Genomic DNA, 26,715 nt, shown 5'->3' on the forward strand with positions numbered 1-26,715 from the left:
TAGTCTAGTTGTCAAAGGTGTGTCAAAGTATAAAGTATAGTCAATTGTGATTGTGATTGTGATAAAGTATAGTCAATTGTGATTGTGATTGTGATAGTCAAAGTCTCGAACTCGAACCTCGAACCATGACTTAGCCTCACAATTTTGAGGTATTTATTTGGTATTTTTCTCATAAAAATGACCAAATAACACGTCAGTTTTAAATAAAATGTTTAAAAAATGGAAGCAGAAATAATGTGTATTCTTTAAAATAACCGTGAGTTAATAACAAAATGAATGTATTTGTGATAATAATATCAATTCTTGTATCTGTGATATGTGTCTTGCTAGCTTTAGTTCAACATTATTATTTTATTACTAAGTTTTATAAGAAACCATCAATCAAGTATAACTCTCCTGAATTTGAAGATCTGATTCCTTCACATGACAAAAAGGTCTTTGAATTAGGGTATCCTATAAATGTGGAAACCTATGAAGACACAGTATTAAATGATTTGACATCAGCTTTAAACTCTCAACCAAAGGAACATAGTGATACTGTTAAGATTATGGATAGAAGTAAAAGAAAAATGGGAACAGATTCAGAAGTATATAATACTATTCAAGCAGCTTTAGCTTTTAAAATGGTTGGTAAAAATAACAAAGCTATGAAACTATTTGAGCATGCTAGTGCTATGGCTCCAGATAACGCTGATGTCTTAAACTGGTATGGAGAATTCTTGGAACAACAACACCATGATGTTGTAACTGCTGATGAATTATATTTTAAAGTAAATGTTTAAGAAGTACCATATTCAAATAATAATCCATGTTATATTTATATTCTACTATATAACATTTTTAATATCCAGGCATTAACATATTCCCCAGATCACAAAGCTGCTTTGTCAAATAGAAAACGCACAGCTCCTGTTGTTGATAGACTTGACTATAAGCTTTTCAAAGAAATTGATAATTTAAAAAACGTTCTCAAGGATCGTATGAAATTAGATAACTTTGATAGTGTAAAAAAACAAGCGTATTATCTACATATTTATCATACTGTAAGAAACAACATGGTTGAGACACTGTATTTTTAATAAGCCTTATATTTTTTAGGTGGGAATTGAGGGTAATACTATGACAGTTGAACAGTTAAGGTATGTTCTAGAAACAGGTCATGTAGTAAGCGGCAAAAGTTTGCTTGAACATAATGAAATATTGGGACTAGAAAAAGCAATGCAGTATGTGAAATTATTAACAAGAACTGACTATATTGGTATTAAGGAAATTTTAGGAATACATAGAAGAGTAATGGGACATGTAGATCCTATAAAATCAGGTGTCTTCAGGGATGAAAAGGTTAACATAATTCTTAAAAATTATATGTGCCTATTATATCCACATCTTGCATTACGATAGGTTTTCATTGGTAGTCATATTCCTCCTCCTCATGGAGAAATTCCAGTATTAATGGAAAATTATATAGATTGGCTTAATTCTGAGGAAGCTCACAGCATGCATCCTGTTAGATATGCAGCCTTAGCTCATTATAAACTGGTTGATATTCATCCCTTTGTTGATGGAAACGGACGCACAAGTAGACTTATAATGAATCTAATTCTTCTTAAAGCTGGATATCCACCAGTTATGATTTTAAAGGAACAAAGGTAATACTGAGATATGAACAGAAAACACATGTTTCATTTCATTATTTAAGGGAAAAATATTATGATGCCCTGAAGACTGCCAACATGGGAGATGTAAAACCATTTGTCAGATTTGTGGCCCAATGTACTTTACAAATTCTAGATATGTATCTTTATGGAACAAGAGCATTGTCCATTGATGGGCCTGAACATCAGCTCATGGAGTTTTAATATTTTTAATCATTAATTTTCCCTCCGAAAGCCAAATTTTATTTAATGGGCATTTAAAAGTTTCCAATGTAAATTAATTTTTCAATATATCTAAATCTAGTTACAGGTTTATTAAAAATATCTCTGATTAAAATTTTATTTTGTTCTTAAAGTATTTATTTTTGTTATAATATATTAAATTAGTATATGTTAATGATATTTTTGTAAAACTGAAGTTAATAAAAAATCTTTAATAAAAGATTCAATACTTTATTATCTAAATATAAAATTTAATAGTCTGATTAAACAAATGTAACAAAACATATCACAAAGATTCATAATAAGTCAATCAGGTACTGCTCAGTACTAGTTGTAACTAGTAATTTATAACACCTGCTGAGGTATTTTAAACAAGAGGCACTTGTGGTCAAACTCAAAAAACTTAAATTATTATTGAAAAACATCACACTAGAATTTCTTCTTGGCTTTATCAAATGCTGCTACTATTGCATCTCTGAAACACAAATTAATTTAATATGTAATATAATGAACAGATCTCTCTCTTACCTAAAAATATTTCTGTACCAAATATAAGCACCAACATGACCACAATTAAGATATTTTACAGTAGCGCCTGGCCAAATTTCATCCAATCTAGAAACGCCTTTTCTAGGCACATATCCATCAGTTTGAGCAGTTATAGATATTATTAGGGAAGTATCTACAGGGACAGAGAAATTTTTCAAATGTGTACATTCATCCATCATACCCCTCATAAACCATAAAGCTTCAGTTGCTGAAAAAATTGCTTTTATAAGTGACTACATGGACCAACAGATTGCAATTTACCTCTTCTTTTCATTTGTACTACTTTAGGGCTTGGTTTAAATATTGTAATTTTTTTAATAGAGTCCATAGTCGGCTTAAAACTAGATTTCTCATTAGTAGACTTGTAGTCCATAGCTTTGCAATCAGACTGCGATACAGTTATTTTTAAATTATTGAGTATTTCATGTGGAGTTGCATAGCTAGACTTGAGATCTTCGATAATATCCTGTTCATACTGTATAGCATAGTCATCTACAAATTAAAATACTAGTTGACCACAATTTGTACCTATAGTAACACACCTGTAATGTTTTTTGTAAGACTACAAGCAAAAGGATCATCAACTACTTTACAACTTTTAGATAATTCTTCACAATATAATTTTTCATTAAAATATTGATTTTGCAACATGTCCCAATCAATAGATTCACTCATTACTCCCTATAAATATTTTAAAATAAAATAAATTAATGAAATATCTAATGAACAGGCTGTTGTACCTCTGTAAAAACTGATGATGCTGTGGACCAACTTAGACAAGGAACTAGTACCAAAGGTTTTGGCCAATTACTGGCTGCTAAGGAGGCCATCTAAAAGAAGAAATTATTGTAAAGTGACCACTTTCAAATAACAAATAAATGCTTACATGTCCACCCATTGATATTCCAGTAATTCCTAGAGGTCCAAAACCTTGACTTTCACACCAATTTAATAATGTTACGCACTCCAGTATTAAACAACCTCCCATGACAAAAATGTCTGATACATAGTGTACACTTGATCTTACTTGTGCTGGAGGTTTTCTGAATCCATAATAAGGATTTTCTAATATTATTGCTCCTATACCTTTTTCTATGAGAGGCTTCACCATCAAATACTTCCTTCGCCAAAAGAACTTGAAATAATCTTATAAGAAACTATTAATAAATAAAAATATATACATACATGATCGCCAGTACCTGCTAGATGGATACAAACGGGCTTAAACTTATCATCGGGCCATTTTAATGGTATGATCATTTGAAAGACGGCATCATGTACTTCAGAAGGTGTAATACCTGGTAAATGTTTAGCAAAAGGACTACGAAACCTTCCTTCTATTACTCGACAATTTGCGTGTACATGTGACTGCAAGTAGTGTACTATTAAGGTGGTACGCTATTTAAATTACTTTAAAATTACTTACATTTGTAATTTTGATAGGATAATCTTTAGGCACTAAATTATAGCATGTTGAACGGTTTGAAATAATCTTTCTAAAATTAAAAAGCCTAAAAAGGGAAAAAAACTCGATTTGCTATTACTTTAACGTAATAAGTCGTTTACTGTCGGCGAAAACATTAGTGACCTCAGTGTTTTCTTTACCTCCGTAGATCATCAGGGTTACCCCAACCTCTGGTAAAAAATTTTGTCAGCAATATTTTTCTATAAACTACATCTAAGTAGCTTACAGGCATTATTTATAACAACTCTATCAGATATTTTATTACAAAATAAGATATTCTTTGCCGTATGGACCTATGAATACATATTCTAACCTCTCAAATGTCACCTGTTTATGACATTTCTAACCAAAACAAATACCTCTAGTGACATCTATATCAGAATCCTTAAAAACAAGGAAATCGAGCGTAGAAGTTCCTCTACCCTCCATCCTTCATACAGGGAACTGATTAAATTCCAGACAAAATCTATATAGGAAAATGAGTTTGAAATATTAAAAATTTACTAATTAGTGGAATTAAAACCTTCATTCAAAACAATACACCAGGTAACACATATAAATATTATCCTACAAGGATATTATGAACTCAATTTGTCATTACTTTGTTTTTATTTTACATAGCCTATGTAAAATGAAATAACTTTGTCAACATTGTAATCACATATATTTTACCCTTATTTTACATAGAAAATTCATTCAAATTTACAGTATCTATATATACCTACAGGAAAAATCAGTTAAGAGTTGAGTTTAAAAGCCAAAAAAAATTGTATGAAATAAAATTGTATTTTAGCAGGTTATTATTAAATTCAAACAGTTCTTCCAGTTAAACTACTGCTTGCACCTAAAATATATATATTTAAAGGTTACTCAGTTTTATCTCAAATGACTACTTTGACTGTTGGTTCCTGACTGATCCTCTGGTATAGCCGAATCATCATTGTCATCACTGCTACTTTCTTCTTCCCCTTCTATACCATTTTCTTCTTCCTGTCCATCTGCCACTAAATAATATTGCAAAGGGTTAAGCCACAAGTCGTCCTGAAATCAGTTGATTTAAAGAAATTATTATAGTCAATTTAAAGACAAACTTTAAATTCCTCAGCAAAATCATCAGTATAAGGATCAATATTATCATTAAACCAATTAAAGAAGCTTGTTTTTAAACAATCCACGCGTCTCTTTCGACTATTTTTGTTTGTAGTTTCTTGGGTATTTTGTCCCAGTTGATAGCCTTCTTTCCAAATAATCTGAGAACTTTTTGAAGTGGGTGGATCTAGAATATGGACCTATATCAAGAACAGTACAGGAAATTTTTTTATATTACCATTTCCTAAATGATATTCCTTTGTTAAGACAGCATTTTCAAAGTATGGGTTTTCATCAAAGTAGAATTTTATGTAATACCCAGACATAATATCCTCAAAATCCTCAATTTCTATTTTAGTTAAATGATGTAAACAGTCCTCTTCCTCTTGTCCGCTAAAAAGATTGCTCAAGTCCGGATGGTTCATCATCTTATTATAATTAAGGTCGTTATTGATGTAACGAAGTCAAAATACTTAACTAAAAAGGATACTGCAGTAACCCAAAAATTTGGAATACTGTTGATGAGTTGGTTTCGTTTCTCAAAATGAGGTTTTCTAATACGATTGTATTTTCTTTCAATTTGTAGAATCTCTTCAGAGGCCTTTTCGTTAATAGTGTCCAATTCATTTTGAATGGCATCAATTTCTTCTAGAGTCTTCTGAGTTGCATGGTCGTATTCTGATATTCTGTCAGATTCAGAAATCCTCTTAAGCTTCTTGTTCATTGTATCAGTCATATCTTAGCAATTACCACTTTATTATTAAAAAAAACACATTATTTGTATGTTCATGTTATAAGGATCTATTTAATTTAACCAAAAAATACTAGGGGTGTACAGTGTGACTTTTCCCTTACTTTTCCTGTAGATTCCGTATTTAGTTATTCTCACTTTTACCTACAAAATCTAGGATTTATTACAGTTCGGCATAGCAGACGATTTTAAGTTTTTCATATAATTAAGGGAACCAAACCGCCAAGTAATAAATATAAATAAACCCCTAAATTTAGACAACCCGACATACTTGAGTTACTTCAGTTTGCTTCAGTGTTGCCACAAGTTTAAGAGTGCATCCGGTGCATTTGCACCAACTTGCACTTAAAAATATTAATGATTCATTAACGAAATTAATGAACCCAGGACCCATGCCAGTGTTGCCAAACTTACACGATTTCCTTCCATAAAGAACGTTTTGTTTTGACCATGTTTGGTTTGGTGGTTTTCACTCAAATTTTGTCTTTTGGTTTGCTGTTTTTTACTTAATAGAAGAGATCGATTGCAAAAGAAGTATAATTAAAGAACATAAAAAATTTAAATATGTATACTACATAAATAATTCTTACAGAACTCTATAATTAATTAATTTTTAATTAGTTATATTATTTTAATAATGAAAACTTCCATATAAAAATCCCATTTCTATCGTAGTCCTTTATATTTTGTGACATAATTATCTGTTATGGAATTCTTTTACACGACATCCGGCCTCTCTCTTTTTGTAGGCCTTAGCTCAAACAGGCTCAAGTCAAATTCAACCATTTTTAATGAATGCATTCTTATCCAATTCTCAATTACCTTATTAATAAGATAACTGATAATGAAACTTTTATAGCAATGAAATAATTATCATTTCTATGACTAATATCTGATCATAATACACCTAGACAAAGTTAACATTAAATTTATTAACCTTTTGCATATTTTCCTAATTCTGATATCCTAATATTAATATTCTTTTGTCATTGGTGATGGTTTGTATTATAAAAATATTATAAATCATAATAAGGCAAACAGAACTTGATTTTAAAATAAACGTAAATAAAACCACACCCAGCTGTTAATCTTGGCAACTTGGTGATTATTTTTTATTCAAACTGTTAATTTATTACAATATTTGGTATAAAGGTGAAGTACATTGGGATGAAATTGGAGCTGGAAGTATAATTTTGTTTTATAAATTTAAACATTAATAATATACAGTAAAGGAGAAAAATAAAACAGCAGAATATATAATATAGAATTTTATTGTTATTTTAATTAATGCTTACTCATAAAATGTACAATAAAACGAATAACAGATGGATAGAAACAAATTAATGAGCAATAGTGAAACCTCCGTCATAAAAAGGACAAAGCAAGTCCAACACTTAAAGATTAAAATGTCCTACTTTTTTTCTAGTTTATGGCAAATATACAAATCCAGCACAGCGTTAAGTATCGAGCAAACTGCGCACGCGCGACTGCATTAACTGCACTTGCGTCTCTTTGTACACAACATTAATATACAATAATCAATCTCACGTTCTCATTATTGCCGATTACTTGATAGCACTGTTTATCTATTACAACTTATTCTGTGTATTTATATAAAGAGCTACTGCGGCCGATCGGTGTATTTCAACTAGGAAAAATAGTTGAAATGGGTCAAAAAATAATTTAATTTATAATGTAAGTAGAGGCAATATGCAACTCTCAAATAGCAGAAATGAAGCAGAATCTGAAAGAAATATAATAAATTAATTTTTATTTATAAGTTTTATTATGTTTAGCTCCAAACGTTAACTGCAATGAGAATTCCACTATTTAGACCCTAGTCTCAGATATGTTTCTGCGTTGAAATATAACAATAAACAAGTAGCGTACCTTCACATACATACGCCGAATGACTTGTAATAGATAGACAACTGTAATATCAAAAATAAGAAATTCTCTCTTGCAACCCTAAATAGCAGCACCAAATACCGCTATTTAGGGTTGAAATAAGGAGGTTGCTGCATATGCGGCGGTCCAGGTCCGGGTCCCATACTCTGCGCAACGCCGCCCATCTGGCTACGCGTGTTGGTCGCGTACAGCTGCTGCTGGAAGTTATGGTACTGCTGGGCGTAGTTGGGGTCTGAAGTACTAGGTCCTACAAATGGCGCTCCTTTAAATCCGCCGCCTTGGCCCATCGACGGTGGTAGCGGCTGCGAGGCATCAGGCGCCATGCCCATAGGACTACCCTTGGGTCCTGCTACGAACATCTGGGGGTTCCCTGGTCCGGGACCCATCGGTGCGCCCGGACCGCCAGGAAACATCCCCTCTGCGCCTGGTCCTCCAGGGCCAAAGCTCATTTGAGGGACTCGCATAGGCCTCAATCCTGCAGGCCCGCCACGCATCATCGACATCATTCCAGCTGGCCCAGGACCGCCAGGACCCATCACCATACCTCCAGGTCCACCCATCATGGGCCCTCCAGTGCCGTTGCCCATATGGCCTCCCATAGGTCCCATCATTGGTGCCTCTTGTCCCATTCCTGGCCCGCCATCTAAATGCCCTAGGTGACCCATAGGACTGCCCTGCATAGGTCCAGGTCCCCCTCCAGGACCGCAGCCTTGAAAGTACTGACCAGAGCCAGGTTGCATTTTACCGTCCATCATATTCATGGGGGACGCGAGCCGCGTTAAGAATTCCAAGCTAGGGGGTCCACGAGGTCCCGCAGGGCCAGCGCCGCCTTGTCCTTTTGCTGGCAGGTACTGAATAGTATTTGGAGCATTCGGCTTCACTTGAACATTAGCCCCATTGAAAGGATTCGGACCAGGACCAGGTGCCCTGCCCATCATTCTAGGCATTGGCATGTGGTTGGGAAAAGCATTAGTTAGCTTGGGTGATAAGGAACGCATGTGGCCCATGGATGGACCAGGATGAAATCCGTGTGGAGGACCTTGCATGGGACCTACTCCCATCATGCCACCGCCTTCCATATCACTCATTCCGCCATGACAACTTCCCATCTCCATCATGTGCATTGAGGGTGAGCCAAAGCTCATCATGGGTGGACCTTGTCCAGATTGGCCATTTAGGCTGCTAGCCACACTGTTCGTTAATTGTTGGCTCATCTGCGCTAGCGATGAAATGGGATCGAAATGAGATTGTTTCGGATTGCCGCCCATGGAACTAGTACAATTAGGATTAAGCGGAACATTATCGTTTCTTCCACCACCACAGCTATACCCAGGTAAATCTAACGGGCTAGGCTTTCCTTGAGGTGACACATTCACTCCAAAATTACTTCCCAATTTTGTTTGAGAACCAGGGGAAGCATTAGGACCAGGAAACCTTGGCATGTCCATTGTATGTGGAAGATCAGGAGTGCCGGAAGATCCACCATCCAAACTGGTAGGGAGCACCCTGTAAGTAGCATTAAAAAATAATTTTAGTAAAAAGCAAGCTACAGTAGTTGAAAAACTTACGGAGGCGAGATAATGTTGCCCTCTTTTAAACTAGTATTTGGCTGTTTCTGAATAATTAGTTCTTGACCTTCAAATGTATTGAGATATTGGATTTGCTGGGGTGATGGTACTGGCATAAGATTTGGTTCCTTACCTATGCCTGTTGCTGAGAGAGTGGGACAGGAAGATGTTGTGGATGTACTCATTTGCTGCTTCTGCTGTGCCATAGATTGAAGCGTTCTGCCAAACATTCCATCCACTAAAATAAATTATTGTAATTAAAATCTTGAACAATGCAACTAAATACTTGAAATAAAATATTTACCTGTGGACTGATGAGTTGATGAAGGCTCTGTACTACTGCTTGTGACACTAGGAGATAGATGTGATGAAAGGGGAGTACTAGGCTTGCTTTGATTCAGTCGAGGTGCCGATGGAGAATCTTGTGATGTTGGACTCTGTCCAGTGCTCATATGCCTTGAAAGACTTCCAAAAGGCCTGTTTGGATCAGCTGGGGAATTTAGAGCTGACGATGCTCTGGGTGAAGGCAAAGACAAATTTGATGTGGGATTATTAGGAGATGTTGGATTAGGACTTTGAAGAGCTATAGGAACACTAGCTGAACGTGTTTGGTGATATGGTGGAGGGGGACCCTGTAGACGAGGACCAGGTGGTTGGGTGGGCGGCGCAACATTAGAGACTGGACCCCCCAATGGTGTTGCACCTCCAGGAGGGATGGCTGATAGTCCATCAGGAGGACCTCCAGTGGTCTCATTACTCTGACTTTCGGGAAACAGCAACTGATGCATTTTTCTAATAGACGCCAAACGCTCTTCTCTGTGCTGCCTTTGCTGAGGAGTTAAGTTTTCATCAGGCACTTGAACACCCTGTAATTTGGGCTGAACATTTAATAAAGAAGGACTACATGAGTCCATATCTGGGCCCATGTCAGGTAAACCGTTAGTTACAGCCCCCTCCAGTCCTTCTAAATGATGATTATTTTTCTGGTCCCAAGGTGCATCACTGTCACCCAAACCAACCATATCTTCTAATCCTTCTGGATCTAAGAAATTATCTATACTGGGAGGGGGCTTAGAACCTAATCCGGGACTCCTTGTACAACCCTTATTTTTCATCATGGCTAAATTATTAAGCCACTGAGCTGGATGCTGCCGATTAAACTGTGTTACCTTCAAAGGGTTTTTCTCCAAATATTTTTTAGTACCAGGTTGTGCACAATGATAAGCAATGATTGATGGGTAATGTCCCTGAAGAACTTCATCGGCTCCAGAATTCGCTAACACTGTTGAAAAAACAAATATTTGGCTTTGTTGTTGCATATACTGCACTTCCATAGAACTGGACTGTTTGTTTATAACATTGCTACCCAATGGCTGCACACTTTCTGGTTGAGATTGAGTTGGATGTCCTGTGTTTCCAGTCCCAGGACCTGTTGGACCTAAGCCCAAACCAAAGGGGTCAGATAAGGCATCAGTTTCTTCTTCTTGTTTTAATAGAGGCAATGTGGTAGATTCAGACACTGCTTTAGAATCATCATTAGGAGCTTCTGACTTGAGATCAGGTGTAGATTGCAGAGAGCCTGTATTAGTTGACCCCACAAGGCCTCCATTCTTAGTAATAGATCCAGTTGTGGGTTCCTTCTTAATCACATCATCCTCCTTTTTTATTCGAACTTCGCTATTATTACTCTCTTTATCTGCGCTGACCGAATCATCCTTAGCGCTATCCGAGCCCTTTTCGTGCTTTTCTTTAATCATCTCGGAGTTACAGATCTTTTCTAGTATATCCTACATCCATAAGTACTGCACTGAACTAGCACTTTACACTAACCATGTCTTTTACCACTTTCAACCTTGCAACAGGTCAACACAGTGTCCCTAAACTCATTCTTTTTATTACGATAGCGCTAATTTACGTTTCACATCACATATGTTCTAATGTTTTTATTTGCATTCCAACATTTTTTATTTTCATCTCTTAACCAAATTTGAAGAGACGCTGGGATGCTTTCCTGAGATTTCCATACATTACAAATGAAGCTTCAATAATAATTCCTTTCTTCCCGATACAATACGTAGACAGCATTAATGTTTTTTTGTAATTTTCATAATTACGACCATAATATAAACTTTTATGAAAAATCTCACATCACAAAATGCCAAACTGTCCACACGCGTTGCTACCAACTGTTCAAAACACAGAAGATAAATAGTTCAAAACATTATAATGTCAAATACCGGCGCCAAATTCAAATAAATTCATCAGGAGCCACTGATACTGACAGCTGTACTTAAAGTATTTAAGCATGTTTATTTTATCTAAATATTACCATATACTATTTATATAAAAATATATAAATCCTATAATTATCATTGATATAATTATTGAAGAATTATCTTTTTGAAGAATGGAATTTTTAGTATGAATGCTGTGAGACTGGATGTATTCTCTATTTTTAAAGACATTTTAGTTTTATTAATTTTAAATTAGAGGGGCAAAATTCAGATATATTTTCCTGATTAGTTTATATAATACTTGAAATTGAAAAAATAAATATTATTACAGAGTGTATTTTATATAGTGGCAACATTGGAGCTATAGTAAGCTCTGGTTGTAAGTTTGTAATCTCTGGCTTGTATTCATTCCCAGACAAGAGATATACTATTCGTTCCTTTTTTCTTTTCATTTTTTCTCTACAGGATCACAAGGTCGTTAAAAATAACTAATATATTTTTATTTCATTTATACAGATTATAAATTTTTATTTATTAGATTTCGTAAATTTTCACAAAATTCTTAAATTCGACTCACTCCAAAATACACTGAACTATTTTTTCACTTTAGACTAGGGATAATAAAAATATGGATTTTCTGTATGCGAGGCTATATTCCCAGAGTTTATTTTTAAATCTAGGAATAATAAAACAAATATTTTTTCTATTTCAAATACTTTATTGAAATTTACAGAACAATATGGAATATTTATAAGAAAAATAAGTTAAAATAAATTACCCTAAATCAAATTTTAACATCAAGGAAAATATATCATAAAAGAAATAAATTAGCTATTTCTATAACCAAAGTTTAACAATTTTATTTATATCAGGGGGTGCTACAACGGGGATTCCCACAGGATTCTCAGTTAAAATTGTTCCTGAAACGCCATTTTCATTAAAATTCTTTAATTTGCAAAAAGGAACAGAACTAGGGCTAGGTAATTCTAATTTCCCATCTTTGGGAACTACAAAAATTGTACTATTTGTAGCCTGTAACAGTGCTTCATCTGCTTTGATGGCCTCCCCAGTGGCTAGAAGTAATGCGAATGTTTCTACTCCAAATAGTCTTAATATCTCACTTCTAAATTTACTTAAATTAAGTACATTTTTTGCAACCTCTAACAGAACCATTCCCTTGGATGAACCGTTGCAATAGCGCGACTTAAGACCAACTAGTTGGACATTAACCCATCTAACACAAGGTAATTCGACATTACTTATTTTCGTCAAGGCAATGTATAAAGTGAATTCCTTCAGTTCCTGAGTCTTCTCAATGATAAGCTGATCAGAGGATTTTCTTTGATCAACTGTTTTTAAGCTGGCTTTAATGGTACTTTCGATAAAACTTTTATACTCTTCCGCGACGCGTTTTAAATCTCCATCTGTTCTGTAGAAAACGGTAATCTCATCTGTCGGTACTAAATGAGCTATTTTTCTCAGCTTTTGGATCCTGTTAATTATTTCTCTGGCAGTACCTTCATCTTGCATAGACGAATCTGGTGTTATATCCATTAGAATAAGTACGTCATTATCGCTGTTTACTTCATACTGATCTGTGTTTAAACTTTCTGATTTGAAAATTAATCGGACTTCGTCTATCGCTATTTTTTGTCCGCTGATAGTCCTGAACCCTTCAGATACCATTTCATTGATCTCACTGTCAGTTAGAGCTTTTATTCCTTGTGTGACTGCTTTAAATTCTTGTTTTAATCTTAGCCCAAGAACTTTATGGTCCGGCTCTGCTCGCAAAGTGATACCAAACTTGCTTTTGTCTGTTGTAGTACTGATGGTTCTCACATTCAATTCAGAAAGGATGTATTCTCTAAGCGACAAAATATCATCAATATACTGTGGATTTTGATGAATTACAATGACTTCCGGTAAGGGGTATTTAATTGGAATTGTTTTTCTGTCCCTGATAACTCTTCCCAGTTCAATGACACTTTGCATTCTTGAAACAGCCCGTTCAATGTTCACATCAATTAACGAGGTTTCTGGAGCAGGCAGCATTAAATAGTGAACACTTTCTGCAGTGCAATTTGTCAGATTTTTCATATACTGATACATAGTTTCTGAAATAAATGGGGCAAACGGTGCCATCATTCTAATAATGTTAAACAAAATGTTATATAGAGTTGTGAGTGCAGTTTTGCAGTCTGGTTCTCCACTCTCGCCTTTCAATCTCTTCCTGTTCATTCTGACATACCAGTTTGTCAAATAATCAATGAACTTTGTCAGCCTGGGAATAACGTTATACAAATGATACAGCTTCATTTCCTTCCTAACATATTCAAGTAAAGATTGAGTAAATGAGAGTATCCAGCGGTCCATAATGTTATTGCTGTTTACATTCTTACTATCGTAGATAAAAGGTTTTTGATTTTCTTCAACGTAGATTTCTATGTTTTGCATCAAAAATCTGAAAGCATTGTACCAAGGCAAAAATACATCTTTGACAATATCTCTAACACCTTCTTCTTTAAAACGCAGATTTTCTGCTCGCACAACTGGACTACTAATCAAATATAGTCTCAAAGCATCAGCTCCATACTTGTGGACAACTTCCATTGGATCAGGATAGTTCTTTTTTCTTTTAGACATCTTTTGGCCATCTCCAGCTAAAACTAGACCATTAACCACAAGATTTTTATAAGGCGCTTTTCCAAATAATGCCGTTGATATAACAGTTAAAGTATAAAACCATCCGCGGGTCTGATCAATTCCCTCAGCAATGAAATCGGCAGGAAAATTTTCTTCAAACTCTTTGGAGTTCTCGAAAGGATAATGCTGTTGGGCATACGGCATGGAGCCTGTAAATAAAATCCAAATTATAATATTTAGTAATTAAACACTAAAATTGCATACCAGATTCGAACCAACAATCAAATACTTCAGGAACGCGTCTTAATGGAGGGTTACCAGGTACAACACTTGGGATTTCTAATTGATCAACACTCTCCCGGTGCAAATCTGTTACTTTCTCTCCACATAATTCCTCTAACTCTGCAATACTGCCAATACAACGTATTTCGTCTCCACTAGGAGACATATAGAGTGGTATTGGGGTGCCCCAATATCTGTTTCTGCTGATAGCCCAGTCACGAGCTTCTTTTAACCAGTTTCCAAATCTTTTTTCTTTGATGAACTCTGGTACCCAGTAAGTTGCCGCAGTTGCATCGAGAAGTTCCTGCTGCATGTGTTCTACACGTACAAACCATGATGGTACTGCCTTATAAATTAGGGGAGTGTCTGATCTCCAACAAAAAGGATAGCTGTGCTTGATCTAAGAAAAGAATCAATACATAAAAATTATTTTTATAAGTATTTTGTCGCTTACCTGTGATTGATGCACAAGTCTTTTGTTATTTTTTAGATGAGAGATAATATTTTTGTCAGCATCCTTAACATATTGACCCTTAAAATCAGACACCGGATCAACAAATCTTCCTATAGAGTCTAAGGGGCAAACAGGTTCCATATCTTTAGTGATTATTCCTGCTGCTAGACATACTCTGTGATCATCTTCTCCAAAATATGGTGCTTGGTGTACTACACCAGTACCTGATTCAGCTGTGACATATTCATCTACCAATACGGTAAAAGCTCCTAAAATAATATTTTTATTATTTAGTTTCTTATAATAGCTTGTACTATAATCAAAGAGTGTTCTTATTAAAATTATGTACTGACCTCTCTCTGCCATATTACTGAAATATGGAAAAACTGGTTCATATCTTAATCCTTTCAATTCTCTTCCCAAAAATTTCTTCAATACTTCATAGTCATCGGCTTGGAAAATTGTTTCGATTCTACCCTCCATCATGATATAAACATTGCCAGTTGAAAGCTGTTTCAGTCTCACATACTCCATGCCAGGATTTACACATGCAGCTAAATTACTTGGCAATGTCCAAGGAGTAGTTGTCCAAACTAATAATGCAGCATTGTCGCTATCATTTAATACTGGTAGACTTACCGTTACGGCAGGATCAACAACATCTTTGTAGTTTTGGCCAGACTCAAAATTTGAGAGTGGTGTGCTACACGCAGTGGAATAAGGCATCACTTTGTTCCCTTTATAAACCAAACCTTTTTGATATAGTTGCTTAAATATCCACCAAACTGACTCCATAAACCATGGATATAATGTCTTGTAGTCATTTTTAAAATCTATAGCAGATAAATTCATATAGATTATAATAACACACTTATTGATATGACAACATACCGATCCATCTTCCAAGCCTTCCTACAATGTTTTCCCAGTCTGCACTGTAACGCATTACTATTTTTCGACATTCTGCATTATACTTATCGATTCCTAACTTCATGACATCTTCAGGACCTTTAATTCCTAGGTTTTTATCAATTTCAAATTCTACAGGTAATCCATGTGTATCCCATCCAAAACGTCTCTCCACATGAAAGCCTTGTTGATGTGCATACCTCGTTACTACATCCTTTATTGTTCCAGCTAGTATATGTCCATAATGGGGAAGGCCCGTAGCAAAAGGTGGACCATCATAAAAGGTGTACCTGAATAAAAAGTAAATCAAAATTTGTACTATATAGAGCTTATGCACATTATATATATTTTAATCGTACCTCGGTTTTCCTTTGGACTGTTTTAAACATGTTTCAAAAGCTTTGATATCTTTCCAATATTTGAGGACTTTCTCCTCTTCAGCAGAAAAGTTAACAGATTCTGGTACTCTGGGTACATCCTGTAAACTTTTACTGACTGACATTTTGGCACTCTAAAAGTTTTCCCAGTTAATATTTATTTTTCCTCACAGGTAAATTAAACAACGTGGAAATTTCTTCATATCCATTCACACATCATATTATTTAGACCACTCATACAAAGCAAAATTATTCATAATATCAATACATAGTTTATTAACGTAGTTTTCATGTAGTTAATAAACGGGAAAAGACGTAGTTTTTGAAGAAAAACTACACGTAGTTAATCAGGTAAATTACGTCTTAATTAACTACTTCCGAACCCTGGATGACGTTTAAAAAATAGATACGTTTCGCCATTTAATCCACAGATTGAATGTTAATGTAGACCTCGTAAAAATTAATTAACACAATATTATTTGTAATAAATATATTAGTCCTTATTAAAGGTTGATAAAATATAAAAGAAAACAAATTTTATCATAGAGGCACTTTAATTATGCATTTTTCTCAAAGCAATCAGTCTATTAATTTAACATAATAATTTGCAATTAATTTACATTATAAATATTCATAACTATAAATGTTACACATCGGTTGGTATAATACTGATATTTAAAATAATATCATCAACGCATCCTAATGATTTAATGGTCTCTGAGTTTAAGAAAATGCCTTTATTAAACTCTTTAATATCATAAAATGATGTGGAATGCAATGAGGAAATTGGACTTCTAACTCTAAAAAATGGCATTTTGAGACTAGTTGTTTTTAGTTCTACTTCTAGTTCAAAGCTTTTAGCTCCGATTTTTGTTCCTAAGTACCAGCACCAAAGGAATATATCACTTGTACTCGAATCTCTGAAAAAAAAATTTTTATGGGAGAGTGTCTAATATAATTTTGTTTTTTAAAGACTTACCCAAGTGTTACTTCAGAATTTGCGTAAGTCTTAACAAAGTAGGTACATCCAGCGTTATTTATCATAAAGCAGTTTTCATTATCAAGTTTTCTTATGGAGATTTGAATGGTTTTACCGAAGTATTGCACCAGTGGGCCCTCATGGTTGGTTTCGAAATGCTGCATTATTTCATTTTCTGCAATTCCAAATAATAACAGAGTGTAAAAAGTTATTTAGAATTACCTTAGAACCTTTAATAAGTGAAGTGCATTTTGACTGAAAAGGGCAGTGAAAGGTGAGCTGGTTTTTGCATAGTTCCTCATTGGTATCGGATCTTTCCGATAAATGATTATCTAAAAACTCAACAGAACCGTGAAATGAAGCTGGCCTGTCTTCAAAATCGCTTATATTGGTTAAAGAGTCGTCCATAGTGGTGGTATTGTTATCTTTTCTTCGGCTCAGTTTTAAAATGGAACCGGCCCTCGAGACAGTCGGAGTTTCCGCCTGAAATATTTCGTTGGACGATAAACTTTTTATCTTCATCGTTTCAGAGTCGTTAGGGGACAAGAATTTAAAATTCGACGATAAATTATCTACAGATGAGGATTTTCCCATCAACTTTGAAAGGAAATTGTTCGTATGGCACTGGGTCACTTTAATATTTGGTATGATTTTGTTCTTCGGTTTAGGTTTGAAGATTTGCTGTATTTTCTGAGCCGTGTTATCTTTATTTTCCTCTTTTAAGTCAAATGCTTCTACAACCGAATTATATACCTGCAATAACAGAAATACATATTATTCATTTTTGTGATACCTACGACTATGGAAGAACTATTAATGTAATGTTACAGAATACACATTTACTATTAGAAAAAAATATTTAATTAACATTAAATTAGCTTAGCAATTACTAATAATTAGGTCGACAATCAGTAGAGTTGGTCAATTACAAAAAACTCACGACGCTATGTTCTGATTCTAAAAGACTTGCCTAGGGATGTCTTGAAGATGACTTTTTTTGTCCCATCTGGATATCCCATAAATATCCTCCTCTAATTTTTGGATATCCCTAAGATATTTACTATATCCTTGGTGGATATCCTCAAGATATCTATAGGATGGTGTTGTGTTATATGGGTAGGATATATTTCAGGAAAATATTTTAACTTCTATACGGTGCCTCAAAAAAGAAGATGAGTAAATATATTTCATTATTTTTAGATATATTCATAAATAAATAAATAATATATATATTTCCACCGTTTCTTAAAAATAATTATTAAAATTACAATAACGCTGAAATACATCCTAGAACATACTTTAGGTTTACACTTAAAAAAATCCCAAGTTTTTCTCACTATTGCCGGACCCTGTATCTATTTTTTTATTCAAATTTTTACCCAAGCTGTCTACGAACATTTTATTTATGTAATATATTATTCAAAAAGTTCAAAGAACTCAAAATACAGCCTTATATAAAACGTATTTAAATAAATTATGATTTCTAAAACCTACGCGTAAATAATTTTCCAGTTAAAAGACAAAGCCAGCTTACTACTAAAAGTTTTATTAGAATATTAATATTAACACATATTGCTGATAAAAAATACAGGATAAATTGATTAAATTTTAACCTTTTGGCCCTTGAAGAGGAAGCAGACCTTAACATTTTTCAAGGGCAATTTTTAAATCAATGATCGTTTGACCTACAAAATTTTAAAGCATTTTCTTTTATATCCTTAAATTGTAATAATACAAACGGTTATTTTTCTGAGTTATGAAATTTACCTGAATAGTTAATATTAATGTATACCTGGTCTGAAATAAGTGACCTTCCCCTGTTAAAGCGCAGTCTGCAGACAGGGCATCTCTCGGATTTAGCCCTGCACCGTATGCAGATCAAGTGACCATTGTCACACTGGTATGTGGGCGGAAAGATCGTTTCAAGACAAACAGGGCATTCTAAAAAGGCTAAAATGGTCGACATACACGCTGACAGACGTGTTAAATTGTTTGGGATAGGGCCGCAACACAAAGCCTGAAACAAAATCTCCTTTTAGTTGTCCTATATCCGTTTTTGTCCTTAAACCTCACTGACTTTGAACCAAAAAATGTTTTTTCCATACATAAAAAAAAACTTTTTTCCATACATACAGTCATGAAAATTGACAATTTTCGTCATATTACCGATTTTGATAAAACTTCTGTTATTTACTAACTAGAAGGTGTAGAATAAGAAAATATAGACTACTGTAGTTTCACGAGAACAATAATGGACTTTTAGAACAATAATAGGAGACGTTTTAACCTTTATCAAAAACAGCTAAAAGAAAAAGGGCCCAAAAAATTAATTTTCTCTCAAAGCCAAGGGACTTAAGCCTTCAAAGGTGTATATATTCTGAATCTACATAAAATTTCCTACAAATGCTCATATTCTCATAATTTTATGACTATGTTTACTATTCTTCCAAAACCTTTGAAAATGTACCAAAAAAGGGAATTTTTCGATCATAAAAGCTGTCAATTTTGGCTAAGTAACGGATTTCAGTGCCTGTTAGATCCGCCTCGAGGTTTACCGGGCTACTAATAATATTAAAACATAATAAAAGTGATTGGTGCTCCTAGCTTACTGAAATATGACGCAAAGTTGCTTTGGTTTTGTTGACAATCGCGGCATTGGTTTTCCTGATTAATATTTCCATAAGAGGCAAAATATTTGCACAATTAACTGTGTAAACAAAGCTATAGGCTATTCTATTTTCCTCTTTGCTGTAGGCACTTGAATTTTCCTAAACGTGATAGGCAAACTTTTGTGGCCAAACAAACCTGTTTGCTTTTTTTTTGCCAATCTTGTTTGAGTGGCGAGAAAAAAAAATAGATTTATTCAGAAATGAGCCGTGTAAAATAATCATGTTTTAAGGATTTTTTAACGATTTAACTCTGTTTATGTAGGAAAAAAATAGAAAAGGCTTCCCTGGTTGTGTTATATAACACTAGGCGCATACGTATTGTTTCCCACGCATATCTAACAAATATATCCGGTTTTTGTTTTTTGTTTGCCATTCGCAGTAATCCTATAATTATTAAATAATAATATTTTTTTCAATGTAAAAATTGAAATTATCATTCTATTATATTCGATTGACCTAATTTTGTTAATGCAATTTTGAAAATGATTTGCACAGTTCTACTAATATAATTTAATTAAAAAATTAAAAGAATGAACACAACTATACACAGCTCGGGATCTTTATTACCAAAAATCAACAGGAAGAATAGGAACAGAAATTAGCATGGAATACTTACAGAAGAAACTCAATATTCAAATCTCGAATGTCACTGGTCATGACTGGTAGTAGAAATTGGTCGAATGTTTTCTTCTTTAAATACTACATTACTTTTTTTTTATTTGCCCCCCCCCCCTTAAAATAAATTCCTGTATCCGCCACTGGCGTGATGCATGCGAAACCTGGACATTTAGAACGGTCATTATGGAAACTGCAGGTCGCACAACGCTCAATGGAACTAAATATGCTGGGAATAACCAAGAGACCGTAAAAGAATAGAGTGGATATGGCAAGAGACCCAGGTAATAGAAGCCATCCACAGAATCAAATCCCTCAAGTGGCAATATGCAGGACACCTGGCAAGAAAGGCGAGCAATTGATGGACCACAAAAATTACTGCATGGTATCCACGAGGAATTTAAGAGACCTAGAAGACGAAACTTGAGATAGGACCATGATATTAGGAAATTAGCAGATAATAGACCGAGAGCTGGCTACATAAAAACCTTATCATCGTTACATGGCTAATTTTTTGTGTGAAGTATCCTTTTGTGTAGCCATTGTGAAATAGCCATTGTCTGCCAGCGCGATCCCGGCGGCCAATCGAAAGGGTCTCATCACAAACCAAACCAAACCTACACGAGTTATAATTGCCAAATAGCTTTTATTTATTATTAGGAAACGTGTAAAATTGTTGCCAGACATTTTTCTCGTGGCTGAAATGCCGGCAGACAACGCGAAAGAGGCATAGAATTTTGACAAAAGAAAATAATCGCATACATGCATGTCGGTTGGTGGAATGTCATGTTTATTGTTAATTAATTTAAAAAGCTGTATCCAAAAGGGCAGACAAAAAATCGTTATTGAAATAATAAAAAAATATACTATATAAATATTACTAGTATAAGTGATACTACCCCTAAAATTTGTTTTATTTTAAAAAATTGTTGATTTTGTGGAAAAATGGTTGAACGCGTATTTTCTATCGCTTTTCACCAAAATCAATAGTTTTTGTAAATAAAAAATATTTAAGGGGTTGTTCATCCGTTAAAATTTGGGTTTCGAAATATCCCTACTTATTGAACCTCTACACCTAACAATCTATACGTAAGCCAAAATTCAGCTTTGGTTTACTACTACTCCCATTGGTTTCAGCTTGATGAAAAGGGGGTTGTATTCACCCCCTTATGGGACAATCGTTGTGGAAAAAAATATCTTCGTATGTCAAAAATAAAATAAAAAATACGTGTTCAAGTATTTTGTCGCGAAACCAGTGGTTTCTTAAATAAAAAATATTCCAATATTGAAAGGGTGGTTACAACCCCTTTAAATTCAAGTTTTATAAAATTCTTTCTTATTATTGCTCGCCTACTTTGTATAAGAAACCTTTGTGCAAAATTTCGAGTCTCTAGACCCAGAGGTTTAAGCTGTGCATTGATATGTACCTATATCCGTCACTTTTTCACACACATTTTTTTAAGTGTCCATTAACTAAAGGACAATTAAATTTAAAGGTGCCATTTATTTGTCGTGGCGTACAGGTCATCAATCAGTGTTAAAATGGTACTTAAAAGACCCTTAACCTATCGGTCCCTTAAAAAAATGTTGATGCAAGTTGCTGGTAGTGAGACAGTTTATTCTATTATATAAGTAGATTTCACATTACGTTTCGGCCAAAAATCTGTTATTTTGAACAGATTAGCAAAAACTAGCAGTCAGTTTTAATACAGTTAATAAGATTAACCATTGAGATAAATAAGAGAGTGAAAAGCATTGAGCTTAATACGCATTAATAGGGTACCAAATGCTTAATCGAATGAACGCTTAATTTTTTCTTTTTTCATTTTGAACAATAGAAAACAAAACCAATAAAAGTTTATATATGCATTTTTAAAATACTACTAAGTAAAATATCATATTATTCTAAATACCTGAAGGTACACAATCCATGTTTCACTTTTCGCAAAGAAATATTGGAAACACAATAAAATCAAACGTCATTAGTAACGAAAATTTAAGTAATGACAGCCAGCATAACATTTTGTCTTGCCAAGGCCAACTTTGGATCAACGTAACTAGAGAATACGGTGAAAATTTATAATAATTTTTTTTAGCTTATAGATAGATATGTTACCTTTCATTTCAAATATTAATTATGAGAATATTGCTCATTTCAGAATTTTAAATTTTGGCCACGAATTTGGAAAAAAAATCCCCTCTGTGCGGCTTTTAAAATAAATAAATATGACATTTCACCAATCGGCATGCAAATATGCCATAATTTTTTTCATTCTTCAAATTTCATTTTTAATAATTTTTAAAATTTCAGGCCTCTTTCGCGTTGTCTGTCGGCATTTTAGCGACTAGAAAAATGTCTGCCAACAATTTTCCACGTTTCTTAATAATAAATAAAAGCTATTTTTGCAATTATAACTCATGTATCTTATAATATTTTCAGTGTCAAAATTTCACCCTTTCGTCACACAAAAAATTAGCCATGTAACGATGATAAGGTTTTTTATGTAGCCAGCTCTTAGACTATAACTTATACAATAGACAACAATTGTAAATGGTTGAATAAGCTGAGAATGATGATTATGAATATAATTTAATTAAAATTAAAAGAATGAACACTCGAATCAACAATGCAGAAAAGGTTTCAAGTTTAATTATTAAAATTCTTGTTTTAAAAGTTGAAAGTGACATTTTTTTGTTGATAAATTCACTAATTTCTCTTTCATTACACCTATAGAATCTAATTTGTTTTATTTATATGGACGGTGTCACTTAATATTTGCGTTTTTTCTGATTGTTTATATTTTACGTGACTCTCATCATAATATACTCATTTATAAAATACACAGTGTCCCTAGAAAAATATTAACAGAACTTTTCATCATCGTTTTATCATAGTATATTTTTTATTAATGTTTTCTTTTATTTAAAGACGCAGTAAATATTTATCTTTTAATGGCGTTCAATAAATAGAACGCTGTAGTTAGTCTTTTAAGATGATTTGAAATCTATTCAGATAATGTTTTCCTAAAAAAAATAAAGCCTTCGGTTTCAGTAAGAATTTTAATGCACTTAATAGAATCTCCCATCAGACAGATGGTCATTTCAGTAAAAAATATTACAGAAGAGAAATTACGTTAAAATTCTTGGAACTTATTTGTAGGCAATCGTCTTCACAGAGCTGTCTTTCGTTTAAAGTACGTATGTAATTGATGTAAGCCATTTAAGAAGCATATATAACCATGAGAGATTATGCTTACAAAGAAACTCTTCGGAAAAAAATTAATGTTAATATTATTTAAATCCTTTAAATCATGGACCGATGGAGCAAGTCAAAAAGACAGAGTGCAGCGGCTCAAATATAATTTCCAGGATGTAATTTCTTAAAAAACTTAAAAAGGACCACAACAGATTTAAAAATATTTTTTAAATATATAAGTTATTTATTTTGCGAAATACGAATTTAGGAAAATTTATATTTTATTGCAAATAAAACATAAACTAAATTAAAATTTTCTTCTCAAAAGTGGTTAAAATTTCATTATAGCTTTTCTAAATTGTGACAATCAAAATCGGTGACTTGACCAAAATCGCCGATTTTCATTGACTTAATTAATAAATTAACTTACGTACAGTATTATGCATAAAGCATTAAAAATACAAATTTTTAGTGTAGTCACAGCTTAAATAAAAAATTATTCTGTAAGCTGTGGTCTAGTTCCAATGCAAACCGTGCTTAATAAATTAAAAATCGTCTATATGCAGCATTGGCTCAGCTTCTACATTTTTGCTCTGTGGTGTCGATGTCAGGATGACAGATATGCCAAAATGGCTTCCTATTTATTCAATTTTCGTTGAATTTCCAGGATTTTACGGCTTTTTTCTTGGAAAAAAAGGTAGTGAAGTATTTTTTCTGTATGTATTTTGCAGAGGAACCTTTTCTGAATCTTAAGCTTGTAAGTACATTTGTATAATTTTTATTTAGACATTTTTATCTGCAGTAAAATATTTTTTAGTCCATTTAATAATTTTTAAGAAGTTTTAAAGTGCTTAGAAAAGTAGTAAACATAGTGATAAAATTATGAATTATTCAGAATTTTTAGTAAATGTTATGTACTTTTGGAATATGTAATGTATTAATAATTTAAGTGGCTCTGATTTTGTGAGAAAATGGATTTTTTGAACCTTTGTTTCTAAACAATTTTTGATGATGTTATAAGTTAGCCTACATCTAGTATCGTATTTTTAAGGCTAAAAAAGAATATATCTTTTTTATTGTACTACCCTTTTTTATTGGTTCATAAGAGCAATTTCATCAAAATCGCTTAACCTTAAATGTCCAAAATCGCCAATTTTATGACTATATAATATGTTGTATGGAAAAACGAGTAGTATGATTTTTTCGAGTTGCTTAGAATAATAGAAAAGAACATTTATAACAGTTTCCGAATCTGCAGGAAATTCTATGTAGATTCAAAATATATACACCTTTGACCCTTGTTTTTCCCCCCCCATTTTCAAAGAACTGAGAAAGATAATAATCATAAATGTAAAATTATGAAAGTTTCAGTTCAGGATTTGTATAGTATATTTTATGTAGATTCAGAATATGGTAAGCATTTAATGGTTTACATGCTCTGGTTTTATGAGTTAATTTTTGAGACCCTTGTTTCTGAACGATTTTTCATGATGGCTAAAATTTTACGTATAGCTCATACTGCATTAATTAGTAAATAGCAGTAATTTTATCAAAATCAGCAACTTGATCAGCGTTGTCAATTTTTAGAATAATATGAAATTTTCAAACATTTCTGTATGAAGTAGTATATTGTTTGGGAAATTAAATTAATATCTGAACAAATTTTAAGTTTAAAATAGCAAGATTATCCGAGTGATTAGCTAATATTCAAATTTAATAGAATAAATTAAGTACGGAATTTTTCGGAGAAAGTTGAAAAAATTTGGGGTCAAGCGTTATAGTAGATAAGGAAATGTTATATACTCACTTCTGGGGAGCAATGGGGGTCGACGCCGGCGTTCCATACCAAGAGCGATACTTTTCCCGTTTTGTTCTTAACTAGTTCAGCTATTTCACATATCTTCTTGCCCACTATATCTTCGTCGTTAACTTCCAAAAGACAATCGCCGGGTTTGAGGCCAGCTAGATTTGAAACAGAGTCGTCGTCCACTTGACTGACCCACGGATAAGGGTCCCACTTGCCTCTGGTTAAGTGGAATCCACAGTTGGGCCCTTTCTTCTCAAATTCCACGATTCGAACCGACGGCTGATGAAGCGAATCGTCCGTTTCAGCGAACATGTCGAGATACAGTGTTGTTCCGTTGACTTTGAAACTTTCATTATTTATTTTCACCTTAATGTTAATTTTTTTCAAGGTCCGATAGCCTGTAGATCACAAGTTGTTCGCCTTCAGTGGCTCCAAATCGTTTTTCAGCGCGTTCGTTTGTCGTTTTGATTAAAAGATGCTTAATTAGAGCTGAGGGAAGGCTGAAGTCGTGATACAGATGGGCAAATGCCTTCATTTTCCTGTATTTTCCATCATCGCGTGAACAGATATTCCAATTTTTTTTTTCATTTACAATTGGGTGGTCCGAACTGTATTCAGGAAACTTCGGTAGCATATTCTGCAGATAAAAATAAGTAAAAATGTTCGTATAAATGTATGTCCTAAAATGCTTGGTTTCGGAAATACAGGGTGTAGAAGTTTCATTTTTATTTCGATTTTTTCGAAATAATTTTTGAAGTCACGTCCGTATTTGGATGAAAATTGGTGTCTGGGAGTTTTTTGGCATGAGAAATTTGATTTTGATGTCAATGTGACTTCTACTTGTACTTGTTGAGGACGCCACCTACATATTTTTTAATTGGTTTAAAAAGTAATAACTTTTCGTCCGTACCTGAATAACACTATACTGGGTAAAAAATATACATTTATGTCGTTTTTTACATAAAAAAGATATCTTCGTAAAGATCGCTACAAGTAATGGTTCTCCAGATATTTGATATCGAAATTATCAATATCTGTCATCACTGACATAAATTAAACATGTTTACTAAATATAGTTATTAGACTGAAATCATAAATTTGAACTGTTTTTAGGCCAAAAGTGTGCAGAAACTGTTTTATTACCATTTTTTCGAAATAAAATTCACGATTAATTTAAAAAAAAAATTCAACCAAAATAGTATTATTAAAATAGTAAATAGTAATAAACTTGGGCATGAGTAGTTTGAACAAAATCGGTGACATGACCAAAATAGCCAATTTTGACGACTATATGTATGGAAAATAGTCGAAAAATTTCTGTTTGTGGCTGTTTCTACTCAGTT

At 33.5% G+C, this 26,715-nt stretch overlaps 6 protein-coding genes across 9 annotated transcripts; 1 reads left to right on the forward strand and 5 right to left on the reverse strand.

Annotated features, from left to right (window-relative positions):
- The first annotated feature begins 67 nt into the window (after window positions 1-67).
- On the forward strand, window positions 68-2,099 carry LOC115875088 (protein adenylyltransferase Fic). The gene is made up of 5 exons (XM_030890464.1): window positions 68-770; window positions 852-1,043; window positions 1,099-1,341; window positions 1,402-1,649; window positions 1,700-2,099. Exons 1-5 carry the CDS (start codon window positions 273-275, stop codon window positions 1,857-1,859), a joined length of 1,341 nt encoding a protein of 446 aa, XP_030746324.1. The 5' UTR covers window positions 68-272; the 3' UTR covers window positions 1,860-2,099.
- Window positions 2,093-4,243, reverse strand: LOC115875086 (protein ABHD18). Of its 3 annotated transcripts, XM_030890463.1 has the most exons (10): window positions 4,118-4,239; window positions 3,971-4,061; window positions 3,853-3,922; window positions 3,612-3,794; window positions 3,313-3,561; window positions 3,167-3,256; window positions 2,969-3,107; window positions 2,688-2,918; window positions 2,406-2,634; window positions 2,099-2,352 (listed from the first exon to the last, which is right to left on the reverse strand). In XM_030890463.1, exons 2-10 carry the CDS (start codon window positions 4,042-4,044, stop codon window positions 2,307-2,309), a joined length of 1,311 nt encoding a protein of 436 aa, XP_030746323.1. In that variant the 5' UTR covers window positions 4,045-4,061; window positions 4,118-4,239; the 3' UTR covers window positions 2,099-2,306. The 3 variants fall into 3 exon arrangements, with proteins under 3 accessions (XP_030746321.1, XP_030746323.1, XP_030746322.1); XM_030890461.1 differs by having other exon boundaries at window positions 2,093-2,352; window positions 3,853-3,937; window positions 4,032-4,240; XM_030890462.1 differs by having other exon boundaries at window positions 3,313-3,572; window positions 3,626-3,794; window positions 3,853-3,937; window positions 4,032-4,243.
- Window positions 4,244-4,536: 293 nt separating this feature from the next.
- On the reverse strand, window positions 4,537-5,996 carry LOC115875089 (protein SET). Its single transcript, XM_030890466.1, has 6 exons — window positions 5,836-5,996; window positions 5,471-5,732; window positions 5,219-5,408; window positions 4,983-5,167; window positions 4,785-4,932; window positions 4,537-4,735 (listed from the first exon to the last, which is right to left on the reverse strand). The coding sequence occupies exons 2-6, from the start codon at window positions 5,714-5,716 to the stop codon at window positions 4,701-4,703; spliced, it is 804 nt and encodes a 267-aa protein (XP_030746326.1). The 5' UTR covers window positions 5,717-5,732; window positions 5,836-5,996; the 3' UTR covers window positions 4,537-4,700.
- A 990-nt stretch (window positions 5,997-6,986) lies between these two features.
- On the reverse strand, window positions 6,987-11,385 carry LOC115875090 (protein BCL9 homolog). The gene is made up of 3 exons (XM_030890467.1): window positions 9,512-11,385; window positions 9,208-9,445; window positions 6,987-9,145 (listed from the first exon to the last, which is right to left on the reverse strand). Exons 1-3 carry the CDS (start codon window positions 10,962-10,964, stop codon window positions 7,723-7,725), a joined length of 3,114 nt encoding a protein of 1,037 aa, XP_030746327.1. The 5' UTR covers window positions 10,965-11,385; the 3' UTR covers window positions 6,987-7,722.
- An 803-nt stretch (window positions 11,386-12,188) lies between these two features.
- LOC115875091 (isoleucine--tRNA ligase, cytoplasmic) lies at window positions 12,189-16,311 on the reverse strand. The gene is made up of 6 exons (XM_030890468.1): window positions 16,089-16,311; window positions 15,712-16,019; window positions 15,174-15,653; window positions 14,821-15,089; window positions 14,349-14,766; window positions 12,189-14,293 (listed from the first exon to the last, which is right to left on the reverse strand). The coding sequence occupies exons 1-6, from the start codon at window positions 16,229-16,231 to the stop codon at window positions 12,279-12,281; spliced, it is 3,633 nt and encodes a 1,210-aa protein (XP_030746328.1). The 5' UTR covers window positions 16,232-16,311; the 3' UTR covers window positions 12,189-12,278.
- Window positions 16,312-16,641: 330 nt separating this feature from the next.
- On the reverse strand, window positions 16,642-25,729 carry LOC115875092. Of its 2 annotated transcripts, XM_030890469.1 has the most exons (5): window positions 25,373-25,725; window positions 18,878-19,102; window positions 17,316-17,838; window positions 17,086-17,260; window positions 16,642-17,026 (listed from the first exon to the last, which is right to left on the reverse strand). In XM_030890469.1, the coding sequence occupies exons 1-5, from the start codon at window positions 25,682-25,684 to the stop codon at window positions 16,753-16,755; spliced, it is 1,509 nt and encodes a 502-aa protein (XP_030746329.1). In that variant the 5' UTR covers window positions 25,685-25,725; the 3' UTR covers window positions 16,642-16,752. The 2 variants fall into 2 exon arrangements, with proteins under 2 accessions (XP_030746329.1, XP_030746330.1); XM_030890470.1 differs by lacking the exon at window positions 18,878-19,102 and having other exon boundaries at window positions 25,373-25,729.
- Between the last annotated feature and the right edge of the window lie 986 nt (window positions 25,730-26,715).

Source organism: Sitophilus oryzae, unplaced genomic scaffold (assembly GCF_002938485.1).
Source record: "Sitophilus oryzae breed Bouriz unplaced genomic scaffold, Soryzae_2.0 scaffold_1318_pilon_pilon, whole genome shotgun sequence".
Lineage (NCBI taxonomy): Eukaryota > Metazoa > Arthropoda > Insecta > Coleoptera > Curculionidae > Sitophilus > Sitophilus oryzae.

Bases quoted from the DNA above. Each gene is read 5' to 3' on its own strand.
- LOC115875088 (XM_030890464.1), top strand. From the start codon at position 273: ATGAATGTATTTGTGATAATAATATCAATTCTTGTATCTGTGATATGT. The intron at 1,044-1,098 runs GTAAGAAACAAC...TATATTTTTTAG, and splicing joins ATCTACATATTTATCATACT to GTGGGAATTGAGGGTAATAC. The intron at 1,650-1,699 runs GTAATACTGAGA...TCATTATTTAAG, and splicing joins ATGATTTTAAAGGAACAAAG to GGAAAAATATTATGATGCCC.
- LOC115875086 (XM_030890461.1), bottom strand. From the start codon at position 4,123: ATGCCTGTAAGCTACTTAGATGTAGTTTATAGAAAAATATTGCTGACA. The intron at 3,938-4,031 runs GTAAAGAAAACA...TTCCCTTTTTAG, and splicing joins AACCCTGATGATCTACGGAG to GCTTTTTAATTTTAGAAAGA. The intron at 2,919-2,968 runs GTGTGTTACTAT...TTTAATTTGTAG, and splicing joins TCTTACAAAAAACATTACAG to ATGACTATGCTATACAGTAT.
- LOC115875089 (XM_030890466.1), bottom strand. From the start codon at position 5,716: ATGACTGATACAATGAACAAGAAGCTTAAGAGGATTTCTGAATCTGAC. The intron at 4,933-4,982 runs GTTTGTCTTTAA...AACTGATTTCAG, and splicing joins ATTTTGCTGAGGAATTTAAA to GACGACTTGTGGCTTAACCC. The intron at 4,736-4,784 runs GTAGTCATTTGA...TATATATTTTAG, and splicing joins GTCAGGAACCAACAGTCAAA to GTGCAAGCAGTAGTTTAACT.
- LOC115875090 (XM_030890467.1), bottom strand. From the start codon at position 10,964: ATGATTAAAGAAAAGCACGAAAAGGGCTCGGATAGCGCTAAGGATGAT. The intron at 9,446-9,511 runs GTAAATATTTTA...AATTTATTTTAG, and splicing joins ATCAACTCATCAGTCCACAG to TGGATGGAATGTTTGGCAGA. The intron at 9,146-9,207 runs GTAAGTTTTTCA...TGCTACTTACAG, and splicing joins GGCAACATTATCTCGCCTCC to GGTGCTCCCTACCAGTTTGG.
- LOC115875091 (XM_030890468.1), bottom strand. From the start codon at position 16,231: ATGTCAGTCAGTAAAAGTTTACAGGATGTACCCAGAGTACCAGAATCT. The intron at 15,090-15,173 runs GTCAGTACATAA...ATATTATTTTAG, and splicing joins CAGTAATATGGCAGAGAGAG to GAGCTTTTACCGTATTGGTA. The intron at 14,767-14,820 runs GTAAGCGACAAA...TTCTTTTCTTAG, and splicing joins GACTTGTGCATCAATCACAG to ATCAAGCACAGCTATCCTTT.
- LOC115875092 (XM_030890469.1), bottom strand. From the start codon at position 25,684: ATGTTCGCTGAAACGGACGATTCGCTTCATCAGCCGTCGGTTCGAATC. The intron at 19,103-25,372 runs GTGAGTATATAA...ATTTTGTTTCAG, and splicing joins ACCCCCATTGCTCCCCAGAA to GCTTTGTGTTGCGGCCCTAT. The intron at 17,261-17,315 runs GTTCTAAGGTAA...TTGGAATTGCAG, and splicing joins ATGCACTTCACTTATTAAAG to AAAATGAAATAATGCAGCAT.